Below are 26292 nucleotides of genomic sequence, written 5' to 3'. Positions count from 1 at the left end.
TATAGATATGTACAAGAGAAGGAGGATAATATCATAGGTGAAGAGAAGTACATGAGAGAAGTTACCAAGGCAGAAAGGAGCTGCAAGATAATAGTATTCCTCAAGCAGAAGGTGTATACTTGGATATATTAGGAAATAGGTTTGCATAGATTAGATAGCAACATATTTGGAGGGCCTTAGAAGACTAACAAAGGTGTTTATGCTTGATATAAAAACAATTGGGACTGCTTGAAGATATTAAAATTGTGTCAAGATAACAAAAATTGTGCTTAAGGCAAATCAGTCATATATTAACATGCAGGAGAGAGCTGAGACTAATGAGACTGTAGTTATGAGATCTTTTACCAGATTGTGACAATATACATAGGTAGTAATGAGAACATGTGGTAGGTGGGTGACTGAGAATAGGAAAAAAAAAGAGGAGTAGATATGAGAAACTAACTGTAGCAGCAAGCACCCCAGCATCCCCAGGGTGGCTGCCAACACAGGTTCTTTGATCTGCTTCTTTTTTTAAAGGAAAGCAACTCAAAATGGGTTAACAAGCTTACTTTAATCAATCAAACATATATTGTTTACTTAGTTCAGGGGAAAAACATCAGAACCCCAAACTTCAGAGTATACAGACAGAAGTTACAAGACAGAGAAACAGATCAAGCAGACAGGCTTCCAAACTGTCCAACCATTACATCCATACCAAATCACAGTTACTAGAGAGGGAAGCATCAACATCTGGGTTTTCAAAGCCAAGGAGATCTCAATGGCTGCCCATCTGGTCAAATCACACAACATTTCTCAAAGTGAGCCCCAAAGCAAAGCCTCCCATCAGGGCTTATATAGTTTTGTCCTGGCTCAGAGAATCTAACAACCCTCTTGACCCACTGCCAATCACAAAGCACCAAAGTGTGGACATTCCTGAAAAACAAGCCTCCCACCACAGGTTCCAAGTGCACTTAACCTAGGGGCAAGGAAGATCTTAAAAATTTACTTTCCTATAACACCAACAAAGGAAAAATGAAGAAATAGAGATTGACTGGATATAGGGGATGAAGGCAAAGAACAAGTTAAAGGTGGCTCCAAGTTTGCAAATCTTTATGAGTAGGAAAATGATAATGACATTAATATGGATAAGGAAAGAAGAAGAAGAATCTGCTGTTTGTTTTGTTTTGGAAAGGTTGTGATTTTAGTATGGAGTGTGTTGAGTTTGAGATGATGAAAGATATCCAAATGAGAATATCCACTGGGCAATTATGTATATGGAAATTGGAGCTCAGATGAGAGAAGATAAAGGTTTGGAAGACAAGGTCAAGATTTGGAAGGCATGAGTATAGAGGCCATAAATGAAGCAATGAAAATACATAAACTGGGTTGGGAGTAGAGCCAAGATGGCAGCATAGAAGCAGGAAATTCCATGAGTTCCCCCAACAACCACCTCAAATACCTATAAAATATGACTCTAAATGAATTTTAGAGCTATAGAACTCACAAAGTGACATAGAGAAACTAATCTCCTGCTGAAGGCAGCCCAGCAGGCCTACAGAAAGGATCTACCTCAGCACACTGGGAGCCAAGTGCAATCCCCCATGAGCTGCACTGTTTTGGCTTCAGGGTGGCCCCAACCAGGCTTCAGGAAAGTGAATCACCAGCAGCTGTGGTGGCTGCCAGACTCCTTAACCCATAATTTCCAAAGAGTAAGTAAAAGGTCAGTTGAGAACCCTGTTGGAAAGGAAGGGTGTGGCCCTGCCCCTGCCCCCAAGGTGCGAGGTGGCAGAGTTGCAGCAGCTGCTTCCCTGAAGGCCTGCCTCCAAAGCTCCTGGCCTGCAGATGGTAGTGGGAAAAATTAACTATTCAGAGCATAATTGCTCTTGCTTTAACCTGCTTGGATCTGGATCACTGTCTTGGGTGGAGGTCCTGGTATGTGTGGCCCGCGGGCCAGAGCTTGTGTGGGCTGCAGAGAGGGCATCCTCATAATATCTCTGGCAGATGCAAAAACCCCAGCGATTTGGGACAAAGCTCTACTCTCTGGAAGCAGAGTTCTACCTTGGCAAAGAGCTCAAAAGTCAATTTATCGACTGGCAACATGAACAAGCAGAGGAAGCAAAGCAAGCAGAGTAATCAAACCTTAGATTCCTTTTTTGGGGACAAAAAGGAAGAAAGCATGGAATGGGAGGAAGAAAACAAAGGTAGAGCTCCTGCATCAGAAGCTTCCAAGAAAAACATGAATTGGTTACAGACCATGGAGGATCTCAAGAAGGATTTTGAAAATCAAGTAAGAGAGGAGGAGGAAAAATTGGGGAAATAAATGAAAATGATGCAAGAAAATCATGAAAAGCGAGTCAACAACCTGACTGAAGAAAATAACAGCTTAAAAAATAGACTAACTCAAATGGCAAAAGAGGTCCAAAAAGTCAATGAGGAGAAGAATGCCTTAAAAAGCTGAATTTGACAGATGGGAAAGGAATTCCAAAAACTCACTGAAGAGACGAGTTCCTTCAAAATTAGACTGGAACAAATGGAAGCTAATTACTTTATGAGATATCAAGATACTATAAAACAGATCCAAACAAATAAAAAAAATAGAAGGCAATTTGAAATATCTCATTGGAAAAACCACTGACCTGGAAAATAGATCCAGGAGAGATAATTTTAAAATTATTGGACTACATGACAGCTATAATAAAAAAAAGAACCTAGAAATCATTCTTCAAGAAATTCTCAAGGAAAATTGCCCTGATATTTTAGAACCAGAGGTCAAAATAGAAATTGAAGGAATGCACTTATCACCTCTTTAAAAAGATCCCACAAAGGCAACTCCTAGGAATATCATAGCCAAATTCCAGAGTTCCCAGGTCAAGGAAAAAAGATTACAAGCAGCCAGGAAGAAACAATATGAGTACTATGGAAACACAAACAGGATAACACAAGATCTAGCAGCTTCTACATTAAGTGATTGAAGGGCTTGGAATATAATATTCTGGAGCTCAAAGGAGCTAGGATTAAAAGCAAGAATCACCTACCCAGAAAAATGGAATATAATGTTTCATGGGAAAATATGGTCATTCAATGAATAGAGGACTTTCAACCATTCTTGATGAAAAAAAATAAAACCAAAGCTGAATAAAATACTTGACTTTCAAATATAAGAAGCAAGAGGAGCATGAGAAGGTAAATAGGGAAAAGAAATCATAAGTAACTTATTAAAATTGAACTATTTATATGATTATATGGAAAAACAAGCAATTAAAACTCATGAGACTTTTCTCAGTATGAGGATAGTTGAAGGAAATGTATATGTATGTGTGTGTGTATAATAAATAACACACACACATATATATGTTTATATAGGAGGGTATATGTGTGTAAATACATATGTGTGTATATTTGTATACATATATACATAGACAGAAGGCAGAGGATCAGTTAAATAGGAAGGGATGATATCTAAAAAATAAAATTAAGAGGTTAGAGGGGAAAATAATGAGAGGAGATGGGGAGAGACAGAATAGAGTAAATTATCCCATATTTAAAGAGGCAAGAGATAACTATTACAATGGAGTGAAGAACAGGCAGCTAAAAGGGAATGGGTCAACCTTACTCTCATTGAATTTGGCTTAAGGAGGGAATAACACTAAATTGGGTGTTTTACCCTACAGGAAAGTAGGGGGGAAGGGGATATGAGGTGGGGGTGGTAGAAGGGAGGGCAGATCAGGTGGGGAGGGTAGTTGGAAGCATACACTTTTGAAAAGGGATAGCGTCAAAGTAGAAAATAGAATAAGTGTGGGGCAGGATAGGATGGAGGGTAATATAGTCAGTCTACTATGGAAATATTTTGCATAATTACACATGTACAACTTCATTGAATTCCTTATCTTCCCAGTGGTGGTGGATGAGGAGGGAAGAAGAGAACGAATTTGGAAATCAAAGGTTTAAAATCAAATGTTAAAAAATTATTTTATTATTATTACTATTTTTACATGCAACTGGGAAATAAGATATACAGGAGCTGGGGTATAGAAATCCTTCTTGCCCCACTAGAAAGTCATAGAGGGAATGGTAGAGTATCTAGGAGAGAGCAGATTGGGTTATTTAGTAGGATTGCTATTTTGGGGTGGTGGGTAGGGGAAAGATTGGGAGAAAATTTGTAACTCAAAACCTTTTGTAAATGAATGTTGTAAACTAAAAATTAACACAAGCAAAAGAAAAAAAAAGAAAATGGATAAACTCTTTGATGGTGAGAGGGCAAAAAGGGACCAGAAGACCAAAGACTGAGCCTTGGTGCATATCCAGTATTAAGGGGTGGGAGGAATGAAGGCTTCACAAAAAGATTAAAATGATTTTTCACAAAATAGATATCTTATAAATGTTTTGAGGCAGGAAAGAATGCAAATCAGAGTACTTCTATTCTATATTGTCTTAATCGAACAATCCTATAATTAGAGGCATGTTATTAAACATTTGCATGATAGGTTAAAAAAGATCAATAATTATATTGGTAGACAAAATTTTGACATATCTTTCTAAGTTGGAGTGGTCAGAAGTAAATGGAATAAAATTTAAAAAGGATTAGTGTAAGGAAAATTAACTGTATGAATATGAAGTAAATAATGGTAATCATGACATTAAATTGTATAGTAATCATAATGGACTAGAAACAGAAACAAGTCAGCAATAATTTAAAAAGAAGTAAGATTTTCAGCTTCAGAAACAATAGAATATAGACAACATGCAGTAGTATATTAGTTATAATCTGAAAAAAAGTCTTACCATTTCTGACTACAAAATGTTCATTACATTTTGGCAGTACTTTTAGTGGATAATGAGCTGGTCTTGGAATCAGGAAGACCTGAGTTCATGTCCTATTTCTTGATATACTATGGCATTATGACGCAGGGAAAATCAATTACCTTTTTAATGCTGTCAATTTTCTAAGATCTAAGTTGCAGAGAAAGTGCTAACCAGAATTAGTAGGGGAAGTTTCCTTATTTGAGATTTCCCTATATCAGGGCAATAACAAATTCAGTTCCTGTCCCTCTGTCTGAGATCTAGGATATTGCCACTCAGCTAGGACTATTTAGGAAATCTGAAGTAAAGAAAAAAAAAATATTGAGTCCAATTCTGAGCTCTTAAAATGCAAAGAGAGGGAGTTTTCAATTTATAGGAAATGGAGCCATAGGATTCAGAGCTTGAAGAGCATTTAGTGTAACCCATTCATTACTACAGATAAGAAAACTGAAATCAAAGAGGTTAAAGTTACTTTCCTAAAGCACACAGACCCAATTGGGAGTTAGGTTTGTAATCCAGGTCCTGAGGTACAGCCAAATCCAAGGCTTTTGACACTATGCAAAGCTACTTCTTCAAGATAGAATTAAATCAGTAAAGGTCTAGAAAAGATGCTATAAAAAATGTTTGGAGGGATTGATTGAAATAATATCACCTGGAAAAGCTGGGTGTGAGAGCTAATGGTGGTTCTCACAATTGTGAAGTTTATTATTACAGTGGGTCATGAGTGCCTAATTTTCATTTCCAGTAAAGACTGAAAAAGAAGTGAAGTGTAAGGAATTTAGGTTTCATATATGAACTTCCCCATAGACACAATATGTTAAACACCTGAATAGGATTCCAAAAAAAAGACTGGTTAATCTTCCCTGGGAGCATTTAGTAAATAGGGTGGTTGCCTATCAACATGTTTATTGTTAATGTTTTGTTTTAACACTTAGTTTATAAAAATAAAATTTGATAAGAGTTATTTGATATTTAAAAATGTATGTATTCTTCTTTAGAAAATGGTTTTGAAATACATTCTATTTTGTTTATATTCAAAGTAACAAATTCTGAAATATATTTCTATGTATATATATGCACGCACATATACATGCATGTGTATGTGTGTGTGTATATATATGTACATATATACACATACATACATATATAATCTCCTGGCTTATTACCATGAAAGTTATAAATATTTTCTATAATAAAATTTAAACATGTTTGGAGTTGGTGAAAATCGTTCTGTCCTATTCAAGTTGAGGCAGGAGATATGCTGAAGATTCTGTAAGCTATGTCCAGATGCTAAATTTCTAATAATTCCCATTTATTTTCTTAATAATCTATATAAAGAAAGAACAGAAAAGCAATGTCAAATAAACCCTTACATATGACCCTTCATTCTCCTTGCCTGTATTATGCAATGGAGTGGGATACTAATAATAGCCTTCTAGGCTATACTTCATGATTCCCTTTTGAGGTAAAAGGGGAAGAGCTCTCCCCTGAGATGTTTCCAGGTTGAATTTTGTTTAAAAAAAGTTTGCTATAAACAAAACATTTTTCAATAGAATAACAATACCTGAGCTGTAATTAATCACAGAAAATTAATTTAGTAGGACTTACATCTCACTGAGAATCTCTTCTATGATATCACTGACAAGTGGCCATTCCACTGCTGCCTGATAACCTCACTGAAAGGGGAGTCCACTACCTCCAAGACAGTCACTTCTGCTTCTGCATAGCAATAATTGTTAGGAAATTTCTTTTTTTTTTAATGAATTGAAATCTGATTCTCTGAAACTTCAACCTACTATTCTCAAAAGGCACAGGTATTTTAATGCCAAGTGATATTTGGTATAACCAGATTAGAGTAAAACAACAGAAGTGATCAGATATCCTGATATGATTATAGCAACAATGACAACAACAATAATCGCATATACAGCACTTATCATATGCCAGACACTGTGCAAAGTACTTTACAATTGTTTTCTTATTTAATCTTCACAACAATCCTGGGAGGTAGATGCTATTATTATCCCAATTTTACAGTGAGAAGACCAAGGCAAACAATAACTGGCCCAGGGTCATACAACTAGTAAATATCTGAGATTGGATTTTAATTCAGGTCTTCCTGACTCCAGGTCTGGCATTCTATCCACTGTGCCATGTAGTAGCCCCCAATTATAATAAGATTATATTATGATAATGTTTGACCTACAATTTAATAGACTGTAGCCCTCAATAAACAGTATGGAAATAGGTTCTAATTTTCAGATATTTATAAGGAATATGACCCTAGTACTTCACCTCTCTTGGTCTCAGTTCCCCATCTATAAAATGGCTTAATGACCTTCCAACTCTTTGTTGTGATACCATAATCTAATGTCTTTCCCTTCTTATTCTACTTGTTTTGGTTGTTGCTTGCTGACCAGCAGGACTCCTTCCTTCAAGTTAGGCTAAGATCTAGTTCAAAGACGCAACACAATGTCAGACAAAGAAGGCATCTATCCACATAACTACATTCACTATTTTGGATGTACAAGGAAGACCCAGCTGGTGCCATCCAGCTCAGGTATTATCTTAGAAGGCATCTATCCACATAACTACATTCACTATTTTGGATGTACAAGGAAGACCCAGCTGGTGCCATCCAGCTCAGGTATTATCTTCTCTGTGAAGCACTCTGTGATCTCTACACTGCTAACCCATAACCCTCTCTTTTCCCTCAGATTTTCTTGTATATTTATTTTTGTATACATTGTATTCTCCAGTAGAATAGGGGACACTCCTGTTCTCCACTAGAACATGAGGACAAGGATTCATTTATACATACATACATACACACATATGCACGTATGCACATATGTATAGATGTTTGTATATACATATGTATGTGTGTGTATCCTTAATGCCTAGCACATCAAGATGCTTTATAAAGGTTTTTTTAATAGGATCAGTTAGCCTATTTGATTTCTATACCTAATATCTCACTGATTTTTAAATTATCATCGAATATTATCTCAAAATACTAATACGCCAAGATGATGCCCCTGACCTCATTATCAATAGCATATTCACTTTCATTTGATTTTCCAGTAGTGAGAAATTTCTGCTGATTCATTCCCATCTCTGCTGTGACTTAAGGCATGTGTAAGATTACTGACTGGGATTAGAGATACAGAGTAGAACTGTGGAACAGAGAAAGTTAACCAGTTCACAAGGGCATTCCATCTGACCCTGGCTGCATTTTTACTGAACTCCAGCCACTGAGAAATACTAGTCACAGACTTTGGTGTTATGTATTGTGAGAAGAGAATAGAACCTTCTGCAATAATTCTGAACTACTATCAGACACCATATTACAAGTTAATTATTTAAACCCTGAGAATTTGTGATGGTTTTGGCAGCTTTGTTCATACTTTAAATCTAGTTAATTTATCAGCTAGTTACCTTTAAAGGTTTTTTTTTTCCTTTCAAAAAATTAGTGTTAAATGGTTTAGAAATTTAATTTCATTCTTTTTTTTTTAAAGCAATTGGGGTTAAGTAACTTGCCCAGGGTTACATGGCCAGCTCTTTTTTTGTGTGGGTGTTAAGTATCTGAGGCTGGAATTTCGGGTCCTTCCAAATACGGGGCCGGCGCTCTCTTACTCACTGCGCCACCTAGCCGCCCCTAGTTTCATTCTTAATAGACTAGAGTGAAACACAAAACTGATTATTACCTGGCCTGTTTGTTCCCCTCCTCTTTTAAAAAGTATAACCCAAATATTATTATCCACTCTGTAAAGCTTTCTCTGATCTCATCAGGTTGTAGTGATCTTCTTGGACTTGATATGCCATTCTGTTTTATAAATTTAATAATGATAATAGTAATATTCAGATAGGACTTTAAGGTTTGCAAAGTGCTTTACATATATTATCTCAATCAGTCTTTATACTAGGAAATATGTAATGATTAGCCCCACTTTATAGATAAGAAAACTGAGGCTAAAAGAAGTGAAATGTCTTCCTTCGAGTCATAGAAGTAATAAGTATTTGAGGCAGTGTTATAAACTCTGGTCTTCCTGATTCCAAGTCCACATTCTTATCTACTGCACCACTTACCTTCCTTATGTCTCTAATGTGTTTATCATAAAACATTGTACAAATATATGTGTGTATGTATATATATAAAATATATGTATATGTGTATGTATGTGTATATATATATATAGTTATTATTATTGGTATTTGTGACTTATTCCTCTGCTAGTCACTTCTGGTGACTACATACAGTGTTCCTTTAAGGATCTAGCATGGTACCCAGTCCCCAAATGGTGCTTAACAAATGTTATAAGGTTTCCCCCCTTTTTTTGCATATGTGGAATGAATATTTCCTGAAGAAAGTAATGAAATTGTTTCATTGTTTAAAGCTGTAAGAAAAAGAATGGAAAGTTAAGAAAAGAGTATCTATTTCTGACTTAGGATATGGAAAATAAGGATACAAAATTCTATGAGCAATTCTTAAAGATAATTCTACTTGGGAGTGGCATAAAATAGTCAGGTTTGTGTTGTTAGTAAACACAGCTATATGTTCATCTTCAAAAGTGGTTCCTAGGTTACCATTTTTTAAAAGTTCTAGGACACAAAAAACATTTTATCTCCAAGGTTAGACTACCTTCTCAGAGAAGACTAGGTAATTTTCATGTCATAGGGAAGCAAGGTAAATAAAACAAAACATTGCACTGCCTTAAAAAAAAACTCTAACATGAGTAATAATAATAATAGCAATAATAACTCCACAGGTCATAAGGGACTATCTGAACATAGGAAAAACAATAAATTTGATTAGAGTACCTCATTAATACAAAGGCTAACTAAATTTATTCTGGCTAAAGAGGTACTCCTATTTTTCTTGCCAAAAGAAACTAGCTTTATCTTTCTCTGTATTTTTTTAGTATAGCTGTCTTTTAGCACTCAATAAATGCAAATGCAATAAAAAAATTCTCTGCTATATTGGCTTACCAGAAATGAGCATTACATATTTTATAATCCCAAGCAATTATTTTAGTACCAAGAGACCTAAAGCTATCTAAGAATCAACAAGAGGTAACTGTCCAAATTTTCAGCATGAAAAATTCAAGTATTGATGTTAAGCATAGGAGTTTCAGGGTTAATAAAAATACTGTAGTATCTACTTTATTTCTTTATGACTGGGTTTCAAAAATAACTCACTGTTTTGTTGCTAATGAAAGAACACTTTGGCCTCATTGGGAAGAATGAATTCAGGTCAGGTGCTCCTTTCTATTCATTGTGGCTCTGTTTCATGGACATTCTGGCAGTGTTCCTTTGACACTGTCAGGGTACAGAGTCAGGTGCATGGTCAAAGAATGCACATCTCTGCCTCTCTGAATAGTTGGTCATAGAATTGGAGATGGGTAATCTTTGCCCTCACCTTTGGCTTCGTTCCTTGGCATTGCTGCATAATGGTTGGAACCAAAAAGTGCCTGATCCAGCTTCCCAGACTCACTAATGAGAGTTGAAGGACAATGGAATTGGGGAAAGAAATAGGGAGAGTGGAGGTAATGTGAGGATGAAAGACCTTTCTTAGCATTGTTTGTAGCTATACTTGGCAAATAATGGACAAGATTATGGAGAAATCAATCACTGGTTATGATATTGCCATTTTTCTCTAAAATTCCAGTTATCTGCCTTTTAGGCAGTAATTAAAGTATGGGTTTTTTTTTTGGTTTGTTTGTTTTGACAATGTTGTAATTCAGGTGTATATTAATGACCTTTCTGATAACCACTACTGTCATTTTCATTGTAAAGTATAATGGTAGGGTTTTTGGAAAGGCATCTCATTTCCCAGGGTCACAAAGTACATGTGTGTGTTTGTGTGTGTTTACAGACATATGCACCATATGTTATATATGTATATCTTTAAATATATATACATATATATGTATATACACACCCATAGACAGTCAGAGACAGAGATCAGAGAGAGACAGAGACAGAGACAAAGACAGAGAGAGAGAGTTGAAATGGGTTAATGCTTCCCCAAAGATTCATGTTCAACTTGTATACTGTCTTTGGCACAGTGCCTTAAAAATAGAAAGTACTTAATACAATTATTTTGACTTTAAGTTTGGTTCACCAAAATACTATCCTACTGTAATAGGAAAACATATGGAGATCATAAAGGGCCATGTAAGGAACTCATAAAATTTAGCAGAAACCATTCTATAACACAAAGAATACTTGGAGTCAGAGGATTGGGTTCAAATCCTTACTCTTCTATTTACTACCTAAGTAATCTTGAGGAAAGACTATTAATCACTCAATTTATTTATAAAATGAAAGTGATACCTAGATAATTTCTAAGGTCTTTTCTACTTCTAAATCCTAAGTAACTATTCCTATTATACCACAACTCTATATACGATGTTTATCTTAGACATATGATGAAGTAGAGAAGGAATTCTGTTTAATTACTTGGAGACCAGAAATAATTGAAGCTGAAGTTCATTTCCAAATCTTTATTAGCAATCTTATGTCATTTTGGCTTCATGGCACAGGCCTACTACATTTTTTTTCCTTGCATGCCTATTTGCCTTCCTTCTTCCTCCAAATTATAGTAAAGAGGATAGGGTGTTCTACTCTGAATTTTAATGTATATGTTTACTATCTGTGTGACCCATAGACAATCATTTAAACTCTCACAGACTTATTTTCTTCATCTGGAAAATGACTTTAATAATAGCACTTATATCACAGGATTGTTATGAGTCATTTCATAGGGTAAATAATATGTTTAAAATTATATATATAGACATAAAATACTTTATAAATATTAGTTATTATTCTTGCTATTATTTATTGCAGTCATGAATGAACCATTACGAAGTACGTTCATTTCTTTAGAAAAAATAGACTTGATTTCTGTCTTAAAGGTTGAATTTGCCAGAATTGCAAATATTTAAATTATTAAGTAGTCTTGGATACATTCTCTTCCCATCCTAACCCTGCCTGAGGATTTTCTGTGGGAGTTTGAAGCCTGCTGCTTAGTTTGCATTAATGAATCTAAAAGATATGTTGCTTTTCTTCTGGTTGACAACTTTGAATAGTTATGGAAAATATTTTTTAATGTTTTTAACAAGTAAAAGTAATAATTTTCTCTGCTTTAGAGTCACCTAACATAGATGAATTGCTGCCTAGTTAACTAGATTACTAGAAAATTAGATTACTCTCTCATAACAAATCAAGGGATAAATTATTCCTTAATTTTGCATCTTTATCAGGGAGGAGCACTACCTTTCCCTGATTGCTAAGTGTGGTAGTAGATTTTTTCCCCTCTCCTTAGAAAGCCAAACATTGAAGGATATGGTATAACAACCATTTCATAATTATGATGTAAAACAATACTCTGCTTATAATTAACCCAGGTAGTTTATCTTGGTTCGATAATGGAAAATCACTGTAATCGTAATATTTTAGTACATTAATATGTTTGGCAGAGAAAAGAGTTCAACTCTTACCATAAAATGATTAAATAAAAAAATAACTAAAAATTTGAGGAAAGCAATGCATAATAACGTGGGATACTACTGCAAATATTTTCGTAATTGGCATGAAATACTGAAACTGCTGGTTGAAAAAAGGCAATAAATCCTTTTTTTGTCATTCAAAAGTACACAAATGACCTTCTGGGCAATGCTATCATTTTGATAATTGTTATTTAAATGCATTATTATATGTAACTAAAATTAATATTTTTATTATTCATTATTAATAATAGCTACATTAACTATAATAATAGTCTTTTTTGTATAGGCATCTTGTTTCCCAGTGCCTTAGTTTGTTTTATAAAATACATATTCTTTTCATATATAGTGTAGTATAGTTATAAAGGAAAAGTAAACCTTTTTTTACATAGCTTTGGTATAAAAATGTGCATATTGGTGTATTGTGATACCTACCACACTTATAATAATTTCTTGGTGATTATTATAATTATTAAGATCATCTAGGTGGCAAAGTGGACAATAAACTAGGATTGGAATGAGAAAGACCATCTTTATAATTTAAAATCTGGCCTCAGCCACTTACTGGCTTTGTGACCCTGGCTAAGTTACTTAACCCTGTTTGCCTCAGTTCCTCACATGTCAAATGAAGTGAAGAAGGAAATGGCAAACCACTCCAGTATATTTGCCAAAAGAAAAAAAATACAGAACACCAAATGTGGTCATGGAGAGTTGGATACAACTGAAAATGACACCAACAACAATAATCATGAATAATATTACATTATAATTCTTAATAGTATTATTTTAATACTGATTAATAGCAGCAGTAGTAGTTGTAGTAGTAGTAGCCATAGTTGTATCATACTCATAGTCATAGTAGTAGTTGTAATAGTAATTGTAGTGGTAGTAGTAGTAATAGCCGTCATCGTCGTCATTGTAGTAGTAGTAGTACTAGTAGTAGCTGATATAACACTGAGGTTTGCAGAATGCTTTATATATCATACATAAATGTATCATAAAGATCATAAGTTCCTGTTTTGGAAACACCAATATGTAATATGTAGTAATCTGGAGATAATGGGATGCTTGGTAGAACTGAAGGAGAAGAAAAGTAATGTCTGGGTAGCAATAGAGGCAGCACTGGGAAAACAAATAATCTCAGAAAGTGAGCAGAATTATAGAACCTAGACCTAGACCTATACTCTAGGTCCTAGAGTCAAGCTCCAAGGTTTAAGATATGAATCATTAAAAGAGTTCTGCAAAGACTTTCTTCCATTTGCTTTACTTGTGTGTACATGATCATGCTCTCTTCACATAAGGCAAGGGCTGTTCTTTAGGTCCCTTTCATTTATCTATAGTGGGACATCTCTTGATATGACTTCCCACTTTATTTCCAGTGATGATGGAAAATAATGTGATTAATGCTTGTTAGTGTCTATATAAGAGAAAAATGATTTTATCTACTTTAATTCATTCTCACTTAAATATTTTCTGTTGAATTGTGAATGCCTCCAACTCAGAAAAGAGCATAACAGAACTTGACAAATAATTATTGACTTCCTTGCACAGTATTGTACTTTCCTGCTTTAAAGTGAAGAGAATCAAAGCATAAGTTCTATAAATTCTAAGGTGTCATTATCTGAACTCTCATCCTCACAGATGAGTCAGGCTCCAGAACTCGTCTAGCTACACCTATTCCTTAGATTTCTAGGTGCATTCCTGAGTGGTCAGCAGTGATTCTCTGACAATGGCAAAAGTGCCTGTGCTCCTCTGACCCTAAGATTAACACTTGAAAACCATTTAGTTAGCCAGAATGAATTAGTTTTTTTTAGAAAGTGGCATTTTCTAAATTGGTATAATAAAAACACTTAGTGAAACATCCTCTAAAAATCTGTGACTCACTGTCCTTGCAGGACATATAGAGTCCTCGGGAAAATAGGTTCCAACTTAGAAGGTACATACAATAACACAGTATTTCCTTGCTGCTAAAAGTCTGTTTCTCTCATTTGTGGAGTGATCAAGAAGTTTTCCTCATGCATGATGCATAGTTTCTTCCTAGGGCTGTGAGTCCAATCTGTCTTTTATCCCTAGTGATGCAGACTCTGCCATCATCTTATCTAGGGATGCTGTTTAGGACAATGTTCGGGGAGATGAAAACCACTGCTATTTTGAGGGTATGATGCTAGGACGCTGATGAGAAGATGGAGAGGTCTAATGTCCTTCAATGTTGACAAGTCTTTTCCTAATAAAAATGAAAAGAAGCACAGCTGAACTCCTAAGTTTTCCACTCCACCCCCCCCATCCCTACCCTACCCTACTTCTACCCTACTACTACCCACAACTTCTATCTAGCCTTGTCAAAGAGCAAATCTATTCACTCATGTTTGGGATTCTTGGAAGTGAGTTCATTATACAATAAATGGGCTTATGGAGGTCAGTTTCTCAACTTTGAATATATGAAACAGGTATCATAGTGCTTTTACTGGGAAGGGAGTTCTCCCATGAGATCTGCCTCATACATACACATATATCTACATGTGTGTATATATATATATATATATATATATATATACACATAATCAACGGATCACTAAGTCTGAACCATGGAATATATATATATATGTGTATATATGTATGTATGTATATATATATATATATATATATATATATATATATATTCCATGATTCAGGAAACAAGTATCAGAAGTTAAAGTTAAGCATGAACCATGGAGTATATACATGTATACAAGTATATACATGTATACAAGTATATACATGTATATACAAGTATATGTAGTGCTTGACTCCAAGTCCCAAAGTCTGGGACTTATTAAGTCCTACCAAAATGTACTTTTGAGGGGAAGAATATTTTTCTAAAGTCTTAAGCCTTGCCCTTTCATCCTTCTTCAATCGAAAGAAAACCTGTTATAGTACTTCAAACACCAAAAACAAAATGGGAGGGTTGAATTTCTTTCATTTCTGTAAAGCTTCTCTATTAAAAAAACAACCTTTTGGCTAAATTATTTTTAAATTATATTTTAATAGATATAACTCTCCAGTTAAAAGTCAAAGTATGCAAACTAAACCCAGGAATATTATCTTCAAGATAGTATTCCAATCTATTATTCCTATTATCAAGATGGCTGGGTATTACCCACTAAGGAATGTTAATATAAATTAGTTCAATTATTCTCATAGAACACCTTATTCTCTTCTTTCTCCTCCTCCTTCTTCTTGTAATTGGAGTTGTGACTTGCCCAGGATCACATAGCTAGGGAGTATCTGAGGCTCTATTCACTGTGACACCAAGGTGCCCCGTATTCTTCTATATGAGCTATGATTTCCACCTATTGTGATTTTTTTTGGTTTGGTTTTTCTCTTGTATTCATTCCACAGACAACAGTTCCTATAGTGACTTGCCTCTGAAATTTTGATACAATCCAGACTGACTTGAAAAACACCCTATATGCAACTAAAGTGTCCCCTCCAGGGACACCTTGATCCTGAGGGACTAGGTATGGGTATCCTTACATAATCTCTGCTTTAATGGTCTTTTACCGAAAGTAGTAGAAATGATTGTGAATCTTTTTCTATCACTCATTAAATCTTGGTGTAACCCTCATATTCGACACCTAGTTCTTTATTCTACCAATCTTTGCTTCAGTGGGTTCATTTTTACACTAAATTACTCACCTCATAATGTTCACTGATAATTGTATATGGGTAGGAAAAAAATGCATGGTTTGGAATTTCCTTGAATGATGGAGGTGAAGAAGGGTCTGATTCTGGTGTATCAGCGGTGTTATAGTCCCAAAGAGATGAGGTCGGAGTTAGCAAACAATCTTTTAAAGGCTTTCTACTAATGCTGTCAATTAGTCTAGGACTCTGAGGTCTAAGGGGCTAGGGAGACAATATTAGCCAACAATCCATTGAGGGTGCTAAGTCAGGAGGGAGATTGGCAGAATCCATCACTGATTATACTGATGCACAAGAAACAGACAGAGAGGCAGGCTATACAAGAAACATGAGTAACACTGACAATTATAACTTTCCATCTCTCCCTGAATTTTGGTTTCCTGATTACCACAGGCTTTCTGGTCCTAAATCATTGATCCAGTAATTACTTTTCCTTCTCTCATTTGATTATGTCACTCCATAGAGATATCCTAGTGGGCACCCACCCTGGGATGTTTCAATTTATACTTGATTCTCTTTGAACTTTGGACTTGCCTTTTCTTTCAACCCCATCTCCTCCCACCTCAGGTAGGAACATTTCCCTACTAAGGTATTCCCAATCATTGGCATGTGTTAGTCATTTAACTTCTCTGGGCTTCAGTTTCCTCATCTATAAAATCACTTCTGAGATCCTATCTAGCTCTAAATCAAAGATCATTCCCATGGATTCTACTGATATCAAGAATTTTAAATCCCTTAGATTTGTTTTCATAACTACTATTATTATCAGGTACTGCATTGTTAAAAACCTAAAGTTTCCTTATTAACATTTCACGTATTGGGACAAAATGGAAAATTTTAGGAATGAATTAAGTATCAAATTCAGGAAAATAACTTTTCTATTTTTTTGTCTCTTTCTTTTAGAAATTCCATTTTTAATTTGGAAGGAAAGCAACTTCTACTGGAGAGGAAAAAGAAAAGTGAAAAAACCACATGGACGACTCACAGGATTTAAATGAACAATCTGTAAGTCCTAATTAAAAAAATAATTTTATTTTTGAAAGTTAGTATAAATGTGCTAAAAATCTTGCTTTGTATTAAAGCGAGAAGAAATGGTTGCTTTATCTCTTTCCATATTTTATATGTATTTCAATCTGTGTATGTATATATATACCTATATATATATATTTCTATACTATAATTAATGGAATTATTTAAGATGATAATGCTGTAAAATACTTTTGATGACTGGGATCCAATTTCAGTTTGACTCTCATTATGGAAGGTTTATTTGAATATTCATTTGTAACTAACAAAATTGTGAAACCTTATTCATAACAATGAGAAATTCAAGAAAACGCTGTGGATAATTGTATAATAACTGAATTTTAACATATTGTATTTGTCCAAAATCATTACATTCATAATTTTCAGATTGTGAAACTTTGAGATGGAGGAAGGTAATATATTACATATTAGAATGATGATTCAAAAATTTTAAGGATGGAGATCATAAGCTTCCTATCATTTTTTTCTTAATTTCCAGGATCACATTTCATATGAACTGAGAAGCTCATAGGATAATATATTAGTTTTGTTAGTCTAGTAGGCTTTGATTTTATGCAAGGAAAAATCATCTAGTACCTTGTTTAACTGGGAAGTTCTGCAACAAATTTCACCATTCTTTACATTTCCCACTCATCTTTGATCATGGAATAGCTTTGAAGTCTAAAACAGAAATTGTAAGCCAACACTACTTTGTTCATGGAATAGTGCATTAGGAGTTGTGGAAGTGTCATAGCAACTGGCCCATACTTGTGTCCATCCAATGTTACTTCACTGTGCAGATAGAAGTAGTTGCATCCCACAGGAATAAAACATAAATGTATTTTATTTTAGCTTATACAAATGAATGTAACCCTCTCCATTCACTTGGATAATCAGTAACAAATTGAATTGGCCCATCAGGAATTTCAAAAGCATATAGGAAATTCACCTAAAGAAAATATCTTAGGCTTATAATGGAGTCAATTCCTTTAGAAAATCCTCAGAGTTTTTGAGATAAATATGTCAGAGAACAATCTACACAGCTAGTCTTTCCTTATACCTTTCTTTAAAAGCTCTCATAAGATTTTATAGAGGAGTACTTTGCTTATTCATTTCAAAGCACAAAACAGATTAGAAAAGGACTTGGCCTTCATGCTAATGCCAAAAATAGGGGTAACATATTCATTGTATGTTCTTAGGAGACTACAAAAAAGTTTTTCTCCAATGAATTATGGGGGTTACTTTAATAAGGAAGTAAGTGTGCATATATATATATACATATACACACATACATATATGTATATATGGTGTATACATTTATAAATATTTGTGTGTATATGTACATACTTATACATGTATGTTTATACAAATTCACATGTGAGTATATTTATATATATGAATATATGCAGAGACACAGATTTGTGTATTCACATACATTCACATGTGGATAAATGTGCATATATGTATATGTAGGATAAGTAGATTTTTTTCTCTTGTTTCACTTCAGACCTCTGGTGTTGATATGATAGTGTAATTTCAACAATATACTACTAACTATTTATATGGATGTATATATGATAATAAAAGATAGATAGGTACATAGTCATATATATAACATATAGTCATATATTATATATAATGAAAATATAGACACACTATATATATATATATATACCACAATAACTGTATCTTCCAATCACCTCTAGTACAGAACATAATACCCACGCAGAGATTGTCGCTCAGAACTGGAATAATTCTGACAAGGCTTTAGGAAACAGGCTTGTGTCTAAGGTCAGTGGGTTAGACTTCCAGGAGGCCCCACAAAACTAGGGGGATTCTTTTGGTATCTGACATCAGAGCAGACGGTAGCTCAAGCCCGGAGAGTCAGGCAAAGGATGAGAGATCATATTAGTTTCCAAGAGCCAGTCCCAAAGCCGGGAGACTCTACACTACAACCATGATGGGTATTCTGATCCAGGTCAGGATGTCTTTCCCTTCTGATTTGGGAATGGGTAGAGGTGAAATCACTGGGAAGTTCATCTTCCACCTACTCCTTATGAAATTGTTCTGGTGAGATCTTTCTTATCATTCTAATACTCTGTCAGTTATTTTCCATCTTTTACACATTACACCACAGAATTGACTGGAGGTTTGATGCATGATTGGTTTTTTTTTAGCTCAATTGAGTTTAGCATGATTATGATGTGTTACTGTTCATGTCAAATTGTGCAAAACCCACATACCTAAATATCCAATCTCTTATGGCATCACTGTTGGCTTTAAGTCTTCACAGATCACATGATGACCATTCTGACTCCCCCAACCCCAACTCCATTATTGAATTCGTACTGAAAGTAGGAGCAGCAAAAGAGAGGTAGAAATTTGGAAAGAGAAAGAAAAGAAAGCAAATGAAAACACAAAATATTTTTCCTCCCTCCAACTTAATTATCTCTAGAAGTTAAAATGATATTGAAATCTATGGTGAATTATAGTAAAGACTTGCTTTTCATTTGCAATTCCTGATCAGTTAGAGGAAGTTTAAAATGATGTCACAGATGGCATATTCAATGTGACCATTGCTGTTGAAAGTCACCAGGAAGTTGAAACTCATGTTAGATGACAATGTTTTAACAATTCATACTGGGTGCTCTAGAATGACTTCTAAAGTTTCTTAAAGTTCCAAGCATCTATGAAATGTAAACATATTAAGTCATGAGTTCCTATGTTTTTAATAAGAATGTTTGAAATGATATTTGATCAATAAGTTACCATAGAAACTCAAAAACATGTGTAAGAAGTAAACTTTCTTATTTTGAATGGTTTACATAATCAATAACTTTAAACATTTCAGTATTCAATAATTGAAATCCTCAAGGAAAAAGGAAAGAAAACCATGAATGTTGATTAAGTAAAAGAAAAAAAACATTTTGAAAGGGCCATTAAAATAAATTGAGCAATGGGAAGAAAGGAAGCTCACTCAGATAAAAATTATTCTGTTTTTAAGCTAATTTTCATGATAGCTGTGTTGCATTTGTATTTAACAACGATACATTAGACTGATAATGGAAAGAACACTGTATTTGGAGAAAAAGAACATCTACTACTTATCTGAGTCTCAATTTTCTTATTTGGTCTATATCTGCAAAGTTTCTTCCAGCTTTAAATCCCATGAGTCCCTTAGCCCATGCAGCTTGAGGGGTTTTCTGAGCAGGCTGTTTTGTATAAGGTAACATGGGCAAGATACTTCCTCTCTTTGGATCTCATTTTTTTCGTATCTGCAAGATGAACGGTCAAAAGCTCCTTCGAACACCAACATTTCATGTTTCTATGGGTTAAGTCAGTTACTAAGTAAATATGTTCAAGGTCACATATTGGATTATTGATTTTGGAACTCATTTGCATGTAGGAAAATACATTTTTAAATGAACAATTACTGCTAGTTAACACTACATGCTCGTGTAAAGCTATGCCTGCATACAAACGAGTTTTGTAGGATTTAATCCAGTTTTCATAAAAGGAACATGCTTTTATATGTTAAACTTGGAGACTAGAGTCATGGCTTCAAATGTTGCTCAAGATGCTAGTTATATGATCATCATCAAGTTAATTTATTTCTTTGAACCTATTTTTTTTCTCTGAAAAATGAGGATAATCACCCATGTTCTCAATCTACTTTTATGTGGGAAGATTCTGAAACTTTTAAAATGGACTCTCATACTCAAAAATATTTGGAACCATTGTACTTGTCCATAGTTCATTCCAATATTAGGATTATTCTTCAATGAAATACTTTTTTAGATAAGTCACCTATTCCTTTTAACTTCATCCTCCACCCTAATCAAGTAGGAAATGATGAAGCCATTTCAAAAATAATATCATATGAGGAGAATTTATTGTTTTTAGTATTTTTTAGCAGATTGATGAAAATTGTGCAGTTGCAAGTTACTTTGATGACTTGATACTAAGAAATATTCAATATACTTCATGTATTAAAAATGAAATAGCATACATTATTTATTTTACTTGTATATCTCTCAGTTTCCTTCCCACCCACTCCCCTTCCTCTCAGACTTTTCAAATTTCTTTTATGTTTTGTGTTTTTAGAATATAAGCTCCTTGAGGGCAGAGAATTCTTTTTAAAATTAAATTTGTATTCCCAAGTGTTTGCCATAATACCTGGTATGTAGTAAACACTTAATAAATGCTTGTTATTGACATGACATGGTATGATATGTCATATAAATAAAATTTAAAAAACTATAAAGTGCTAACTGTGTCAAGCCCAAGAGTACAAAAGTAAAAGCAAGATATTCCATACATCCAGGAAGCTCATATTCTAAGGGGAGGAGACAACATATATGACATAATATGACACATGCCACTATTGCCACCAATATCAATGGAATACCACAGGAAAAATATATGAAGGTCAAATGTGTTTGCTTTTTTCATAGAGGTAGTCAAGGAGGGAATGTAAAAGATAAAGAATTTTCTATATTTAGTAGGGTCTTCTAGGTATTTTTATTTGTCAATGATATTTCACTTTTTGTATTAAGAGCAAGAACATTACAAATTCTTGTAAATAAGATCAATAATAAAAAATAGTTCAGCTTAACTATCAACGTTTTATCAGGGAATAGTATACTCCAGATTATGATGATCATCTGGATGGAAAATCCCTATAGAGTTAAGAAATTACTACATGGCAAACTAATATGTATACTCTCCAAATGGACAATTAATTGTGTTCAAAATTTAGCAGCATGAAGAAGAGAGGTTGGATTTTCTTTAGAAAATAAGATAATCCTTTTGATAACATCAAATTTCTCCCTGAAACAAAGATCCATACTTTTTTTAACCAATATTCTTTAGCACTATTGCATAGCTTTAAGTCATGGCCTAACACAGTTTTTATTCTAGTTGCAAAGAACCATAAGGAAAATAGGCATCTGCCTATTAATTGGGGAATGACCAGATATGCTATAGTATCTGAATGCAATGAAAGATTTGGGGGCCATAAGAAAGGATAGTTGTGAAGAATTCAAAGAAACTTAGAAAGACTTATTTGAAATTATGTAGAGTCAAGTGAGCATAACTGTGGGACAATTTTCTATTTGTGCATCAAACTGCTTCTGATAATATAAAGGAAAATACCACTGAATAACCAGTGCTCTTATCAATATGATAACCAATAACAATTTTAGGTAAGACAGAGTGTAACATGCCTTTTGCCTCTTGGTAGTGAGAAATGGGACTATAGGTAAAGAATAAAGCATATACATGCAGATGTGGTCAATGTTCTGATTTATTTTGATTATTGTACTTTTTTACATGAGATTTTTAATGGTGGGAGGGGTAGTCATTGAAAAGTAACTATGGTTTTAAAAAAGTAGTGGGTGAAGTACATGTCTGTTATTTTTTTTTTAAATAGAGCATTGGGGAGAAATTTTATAGATGTGAATTGTGGCATGCACTTTCAGATGAGGTCACCATATTATTAGTTTTACTTAAATGTTTTATTTTGTTACTAGAGATCTCTCCCAAAGTGTAAGTAAGCTGTAAATGTTTGAACAAAATATATCAATAAAACTTTGACAAATAAAAATTTTAAAGGATCATCAATAAAAGAGTTTTTTTTAGTGTTGGGGAGCTCCGGGTAAATGAGTGAAAAAATACTGAGTGGAAGAATGTTTTAAGAAAGGATCCTTTTAATTGTCCCCAATTGCTACAAAAGGATGGAAGTTAATAAATTATAACTTGCAACAGGTTCATATGTGATAATGCATACAAAATATACACACAAAATATAAAATGATTTACTTAGTAAAATTCAGTCAGTACAGTGTCATTTAATACAAATTTTGAATTAACTTAAAAATATTAAAATTTACTGTCCTGTATTGCAGAATTTCTATTAAAGGAATACAAGGAATTAGACTCTGATGCCAAAATGAAAAAGCACATAGTTTCTGCTCCCCCACCCCAAAAGTAATTAGATAAGGCCTACAGCCATGCGTCAGTTCTCTGTCAGATGCCTCATCAATTACCATGCCCCCCCCCCACCTATTGCCCACCACTCCTTCCAGTTCTGTAACTATAATCAAACTAACTCTGTTATTGCACCTGTAAAGGTCGTGTTCATCTACTGCCCTGTGGTTGATTCCTATCCCTGTTCTTTGTTGTTGTTGCTTCAATATGTGTTTAGACACCATCAGTTCTATATCCCTGTGCCTTTACAAACAATAATATTTCTACCTGTATTATACTGTGTCCTATTTTAATGCAAATTTCTTGAGAGTTGGGACTATTTTGCTTTTGTGTTCCCAGCACTTAACACATAAACTATACTAGATCATTCTAAATAAATGCTTTCCCCTTAATTAACTAATCAATTGATCAATTAATTGATTATAAAAATAGAGTAAGATAATGGCAAAGGACAGATTTAGACAGCCTTCTTGGAAAATTTGAAGAGAAATATGACAATTTCAGCTCAAGGAATTGAGGAAATCTTCCCTAGAAACTATAACTAGTTTAAATTTGTTTAGGAAAAAAAAGTCTTTTCTTTTTAAACACATTTTCATAAAGACCTGGGGAAGAATCTGAATCATCCTGGTAAATATGAATAGATAAATAATGTGGATGCATAAATGTTTTTTAGCACTTGCCCTTGAAATTGATATAGCATATTGAAATATAAACCCACTTACCTGTCCATACCAGCTCGGTGAATATAGCTATTTGCAAATTAAATTTGATTCTGTGTGAAATGAATACGTTCTTTCTTATTTTCTTTTTGCTTTTTGGAGGGGGGAAGCAGGACAATTGGGGTTAAGTGACTTGCCCAAGGTCACATGGCTAGTTTTTGTGTTAAGTGTCTGAGGCTGGATTTGAACTCAGGTCCTCCTGACTCCAGGGCCAGTGCTCAATTCACTGTGCCACCTAACCGCCCCCAAGGATATGCTCTTTCTTAAGAAAGAGAGATATTATGAAGATTACACTATTTTTCTGATTATTAAGTGATTTATGGCAGCATTTAATCATTTAATACAGCATTTATTAATCTCTTGCCATCTGCAAGGCACTTATAGGCACATACAAAACAAAGAAAAAAGTCCTCTGTACTCAAGAATCTCCTTTTTTACTGAAAGGGCATGGAGAAAGTATAAGGACAGTGGAATCTGACATACACACATGTAAATATAACCCAAAGTATGAAGAGTTGTAGCAAGCGAAAGATCAGACAGAGGGAACTTGAGAAGGGACAGAGTAGGAATAACTAGTAGGATCAGGGAAGGTGGGTCAGAAAAGTTGGCCTCTGAGCTGAATCTTGAAGGAAGAGAGACAATTTGCAAGGCAAGCATGAGGAAGGGATGGATTTCAGGGATAGGGGACAAGTTATAGGAATACATGGAAACAGGAGGTGAAACGTTGGATTTGGAGAAACTAGTAGTTTGGTTAGATTGAAACATCATGAAAAGAAATACTGAGAAATAAGATTATAAACTGGACCTTTGTGGATTTTTTTTGGGGGGAGCTCTTAAATTCCAAGCTCTGGTGTTTATATCTTATCCTAGAGATAGGAGGAAGGCACTGAAGGGTTTTAAGCAGACATGGACAGAATATCACCTTAGCACTATAATTTTGGCAGCCATATGATGGGTATATTGGAGCTGGGAGAGTCATGGGAAAGCTATTAATTGAGAACTGATTATATCATTGAGAACTGATGAAATCCTTCACTAAGCTGAAGGTAGTATATATGAAGAAATGTGTGTGGTTCAAGAAATGATATAGAGATAGAATTAACAAGATTTACCAATGAATTTATTGAATATGGGGTGGGGGAGTGGTGATAGAAATGGAAGTCAAAGATGATTCCAAAGTTATCAGTGTGGATGATTAAGAGATTAATGATGGCCTCCACAGAAAGAGAAACATTTGGTGGAAAGAGAATAAGCCTTGGAGTCAGGGCATCTGCATTTGAACCTTAATTCTGGTACTAGTTATGTGCCTATAGGCAAAAACTTCATGTCTACCTCGCAGGACTATTATGAGGATCAAATTTGAAAATGGCTTTAACGTGATTTTATAAGCCTTGAAGCTTCATGTAAATGGAATTATTTATTCAGACCTATGTAAGAGGAAGAAGTTTTAAGTGGGATGAATAGCTCAGGCTTTCACAGGTTTGGTTAAGGTGTTAGTAGAATATTTAGGTGGCAATGTCCATCAAACAACTGTAGATGTGAGGGTACTAGAATTTAGGAGAGCGATTAGGGTTGGATTAAAGATTTTAAAATTATATACATTGGGGGGATATTTGAACCCTAGAAAGCAGGTGAGATCATCAAGGGAGAGAGTTTTCCATTGAATAGTGATCCCTTTGCGTCTGTGAAATATATAATGTAACAAATTCTCAGGAGTTCATATATTGTATAGAGATTTACACATAGTTCAGAAAGGATAAAATATTAATGCACCTGCATTTTTTGGAGAATTTTCCACAGCCCTTGGATGACTTAGACAGTTTTGGTGCTACTGAGTGTATTTCATGGTTTTGCTCTTAATCTGGCAATACATGCTTCATCCTGTGTATTTATTCCCCACTCACCCCACAAATAATTGTACATCACACTCTACACAATAGTAGGCCACATTTATATACAGCTTTATTGTTCCAAAATACTTCACTTTATCACATTTTCTCACAGAACTTCTGTGAAATGAGTAAAGTGTCATTGTCTCTTTTTTACACATAGAAAGATTGACGTTCAGAGGCTAAATGATTTGCCCAAATGTACAAAGCCAGTCAGTGGTTCAGCCTGGACTTGAACACTGGTTTTGGAATTTCAGGTAAAATACTCTTTCCTTATTGTTAGTTCCATGCTGTCACTTGTCTGTAAAAGTAAACTGTCATACAAATTGTGCAGATAGAAATACAATCAGTTTCCATCATGCATGACTGGCCTTGAGAAACTGAAAAATACCGAAAAGATATTTGGCAGTTGCTACACTCAGTGAAGGGTTTAGATTATATGGAAAGTATTTTCTATTTAACCCTAGTATAGTAATCCTAATTAAATAAGTGGCTCTCCAACTGTATGCAAAACTGGTTTTATAAAATGTATATGATAGCTCAATTTGGAGTAGTCAGACAAATAGTATTTTAAAAGACTGTGGATCTCGGAGAGAAAAATAATTGTGGTCTACCTTGGAAAACAAGAGCCATTAGGACATTTTGACCATACTTTAAAAAAAAGGTCTGCAGGTTGACTAATAATAAATACCTTTATTCAAG

At 34.4% G+C, this 26292-nt stretch overlaps 1 protein-coding gene across 6 annotated transcripts in view; it reads left to right on the top strand.

Annotated features, from left to right (window-relative positions):
* The window catches only part of EYA4 (EYA transcriptional coactivator and phosphatase 4), a 335518-nt gene that overhangs the window by 26276 nt on the left and 282950 nt on the right, over positions 1–26292 (top strand). For all 6 annotated transcript variants that reach the window (XM_069077351.1, XM_069077350.1, XM_069077346.1 and 3 more), the window contains exon 2: positions 16872–16973. In XM_069077351.1, coding sequence (XP_068933452.1) covers positions 16941–16973 — 33 coding nt within the window. In that variant the 5' untranslated portion in view covers positions 16872–16940. The remainder of the gene's footprint in view (positions 1–16871; positions 16974–26292) is intronic.

This window comes from Petaurus breviceps, unplaced genomic scaffold, assembly GCF_028583685.1.
Source record: "Petaurus breviceps papuanus isolate PSGF00001 unplaced genomic scaffold, PetGlider_PUasm1.0 90977, whole genome shotgun sequence".
NCBI lineage: Eukaryota > Metazoa > Chordata > Mammalia > Diprotodontia > Petauridae > Petaurus > Petaurus breviceps.
This window is presented reverse-complemented; position numbering and strand designations above follow the sequence as displayed.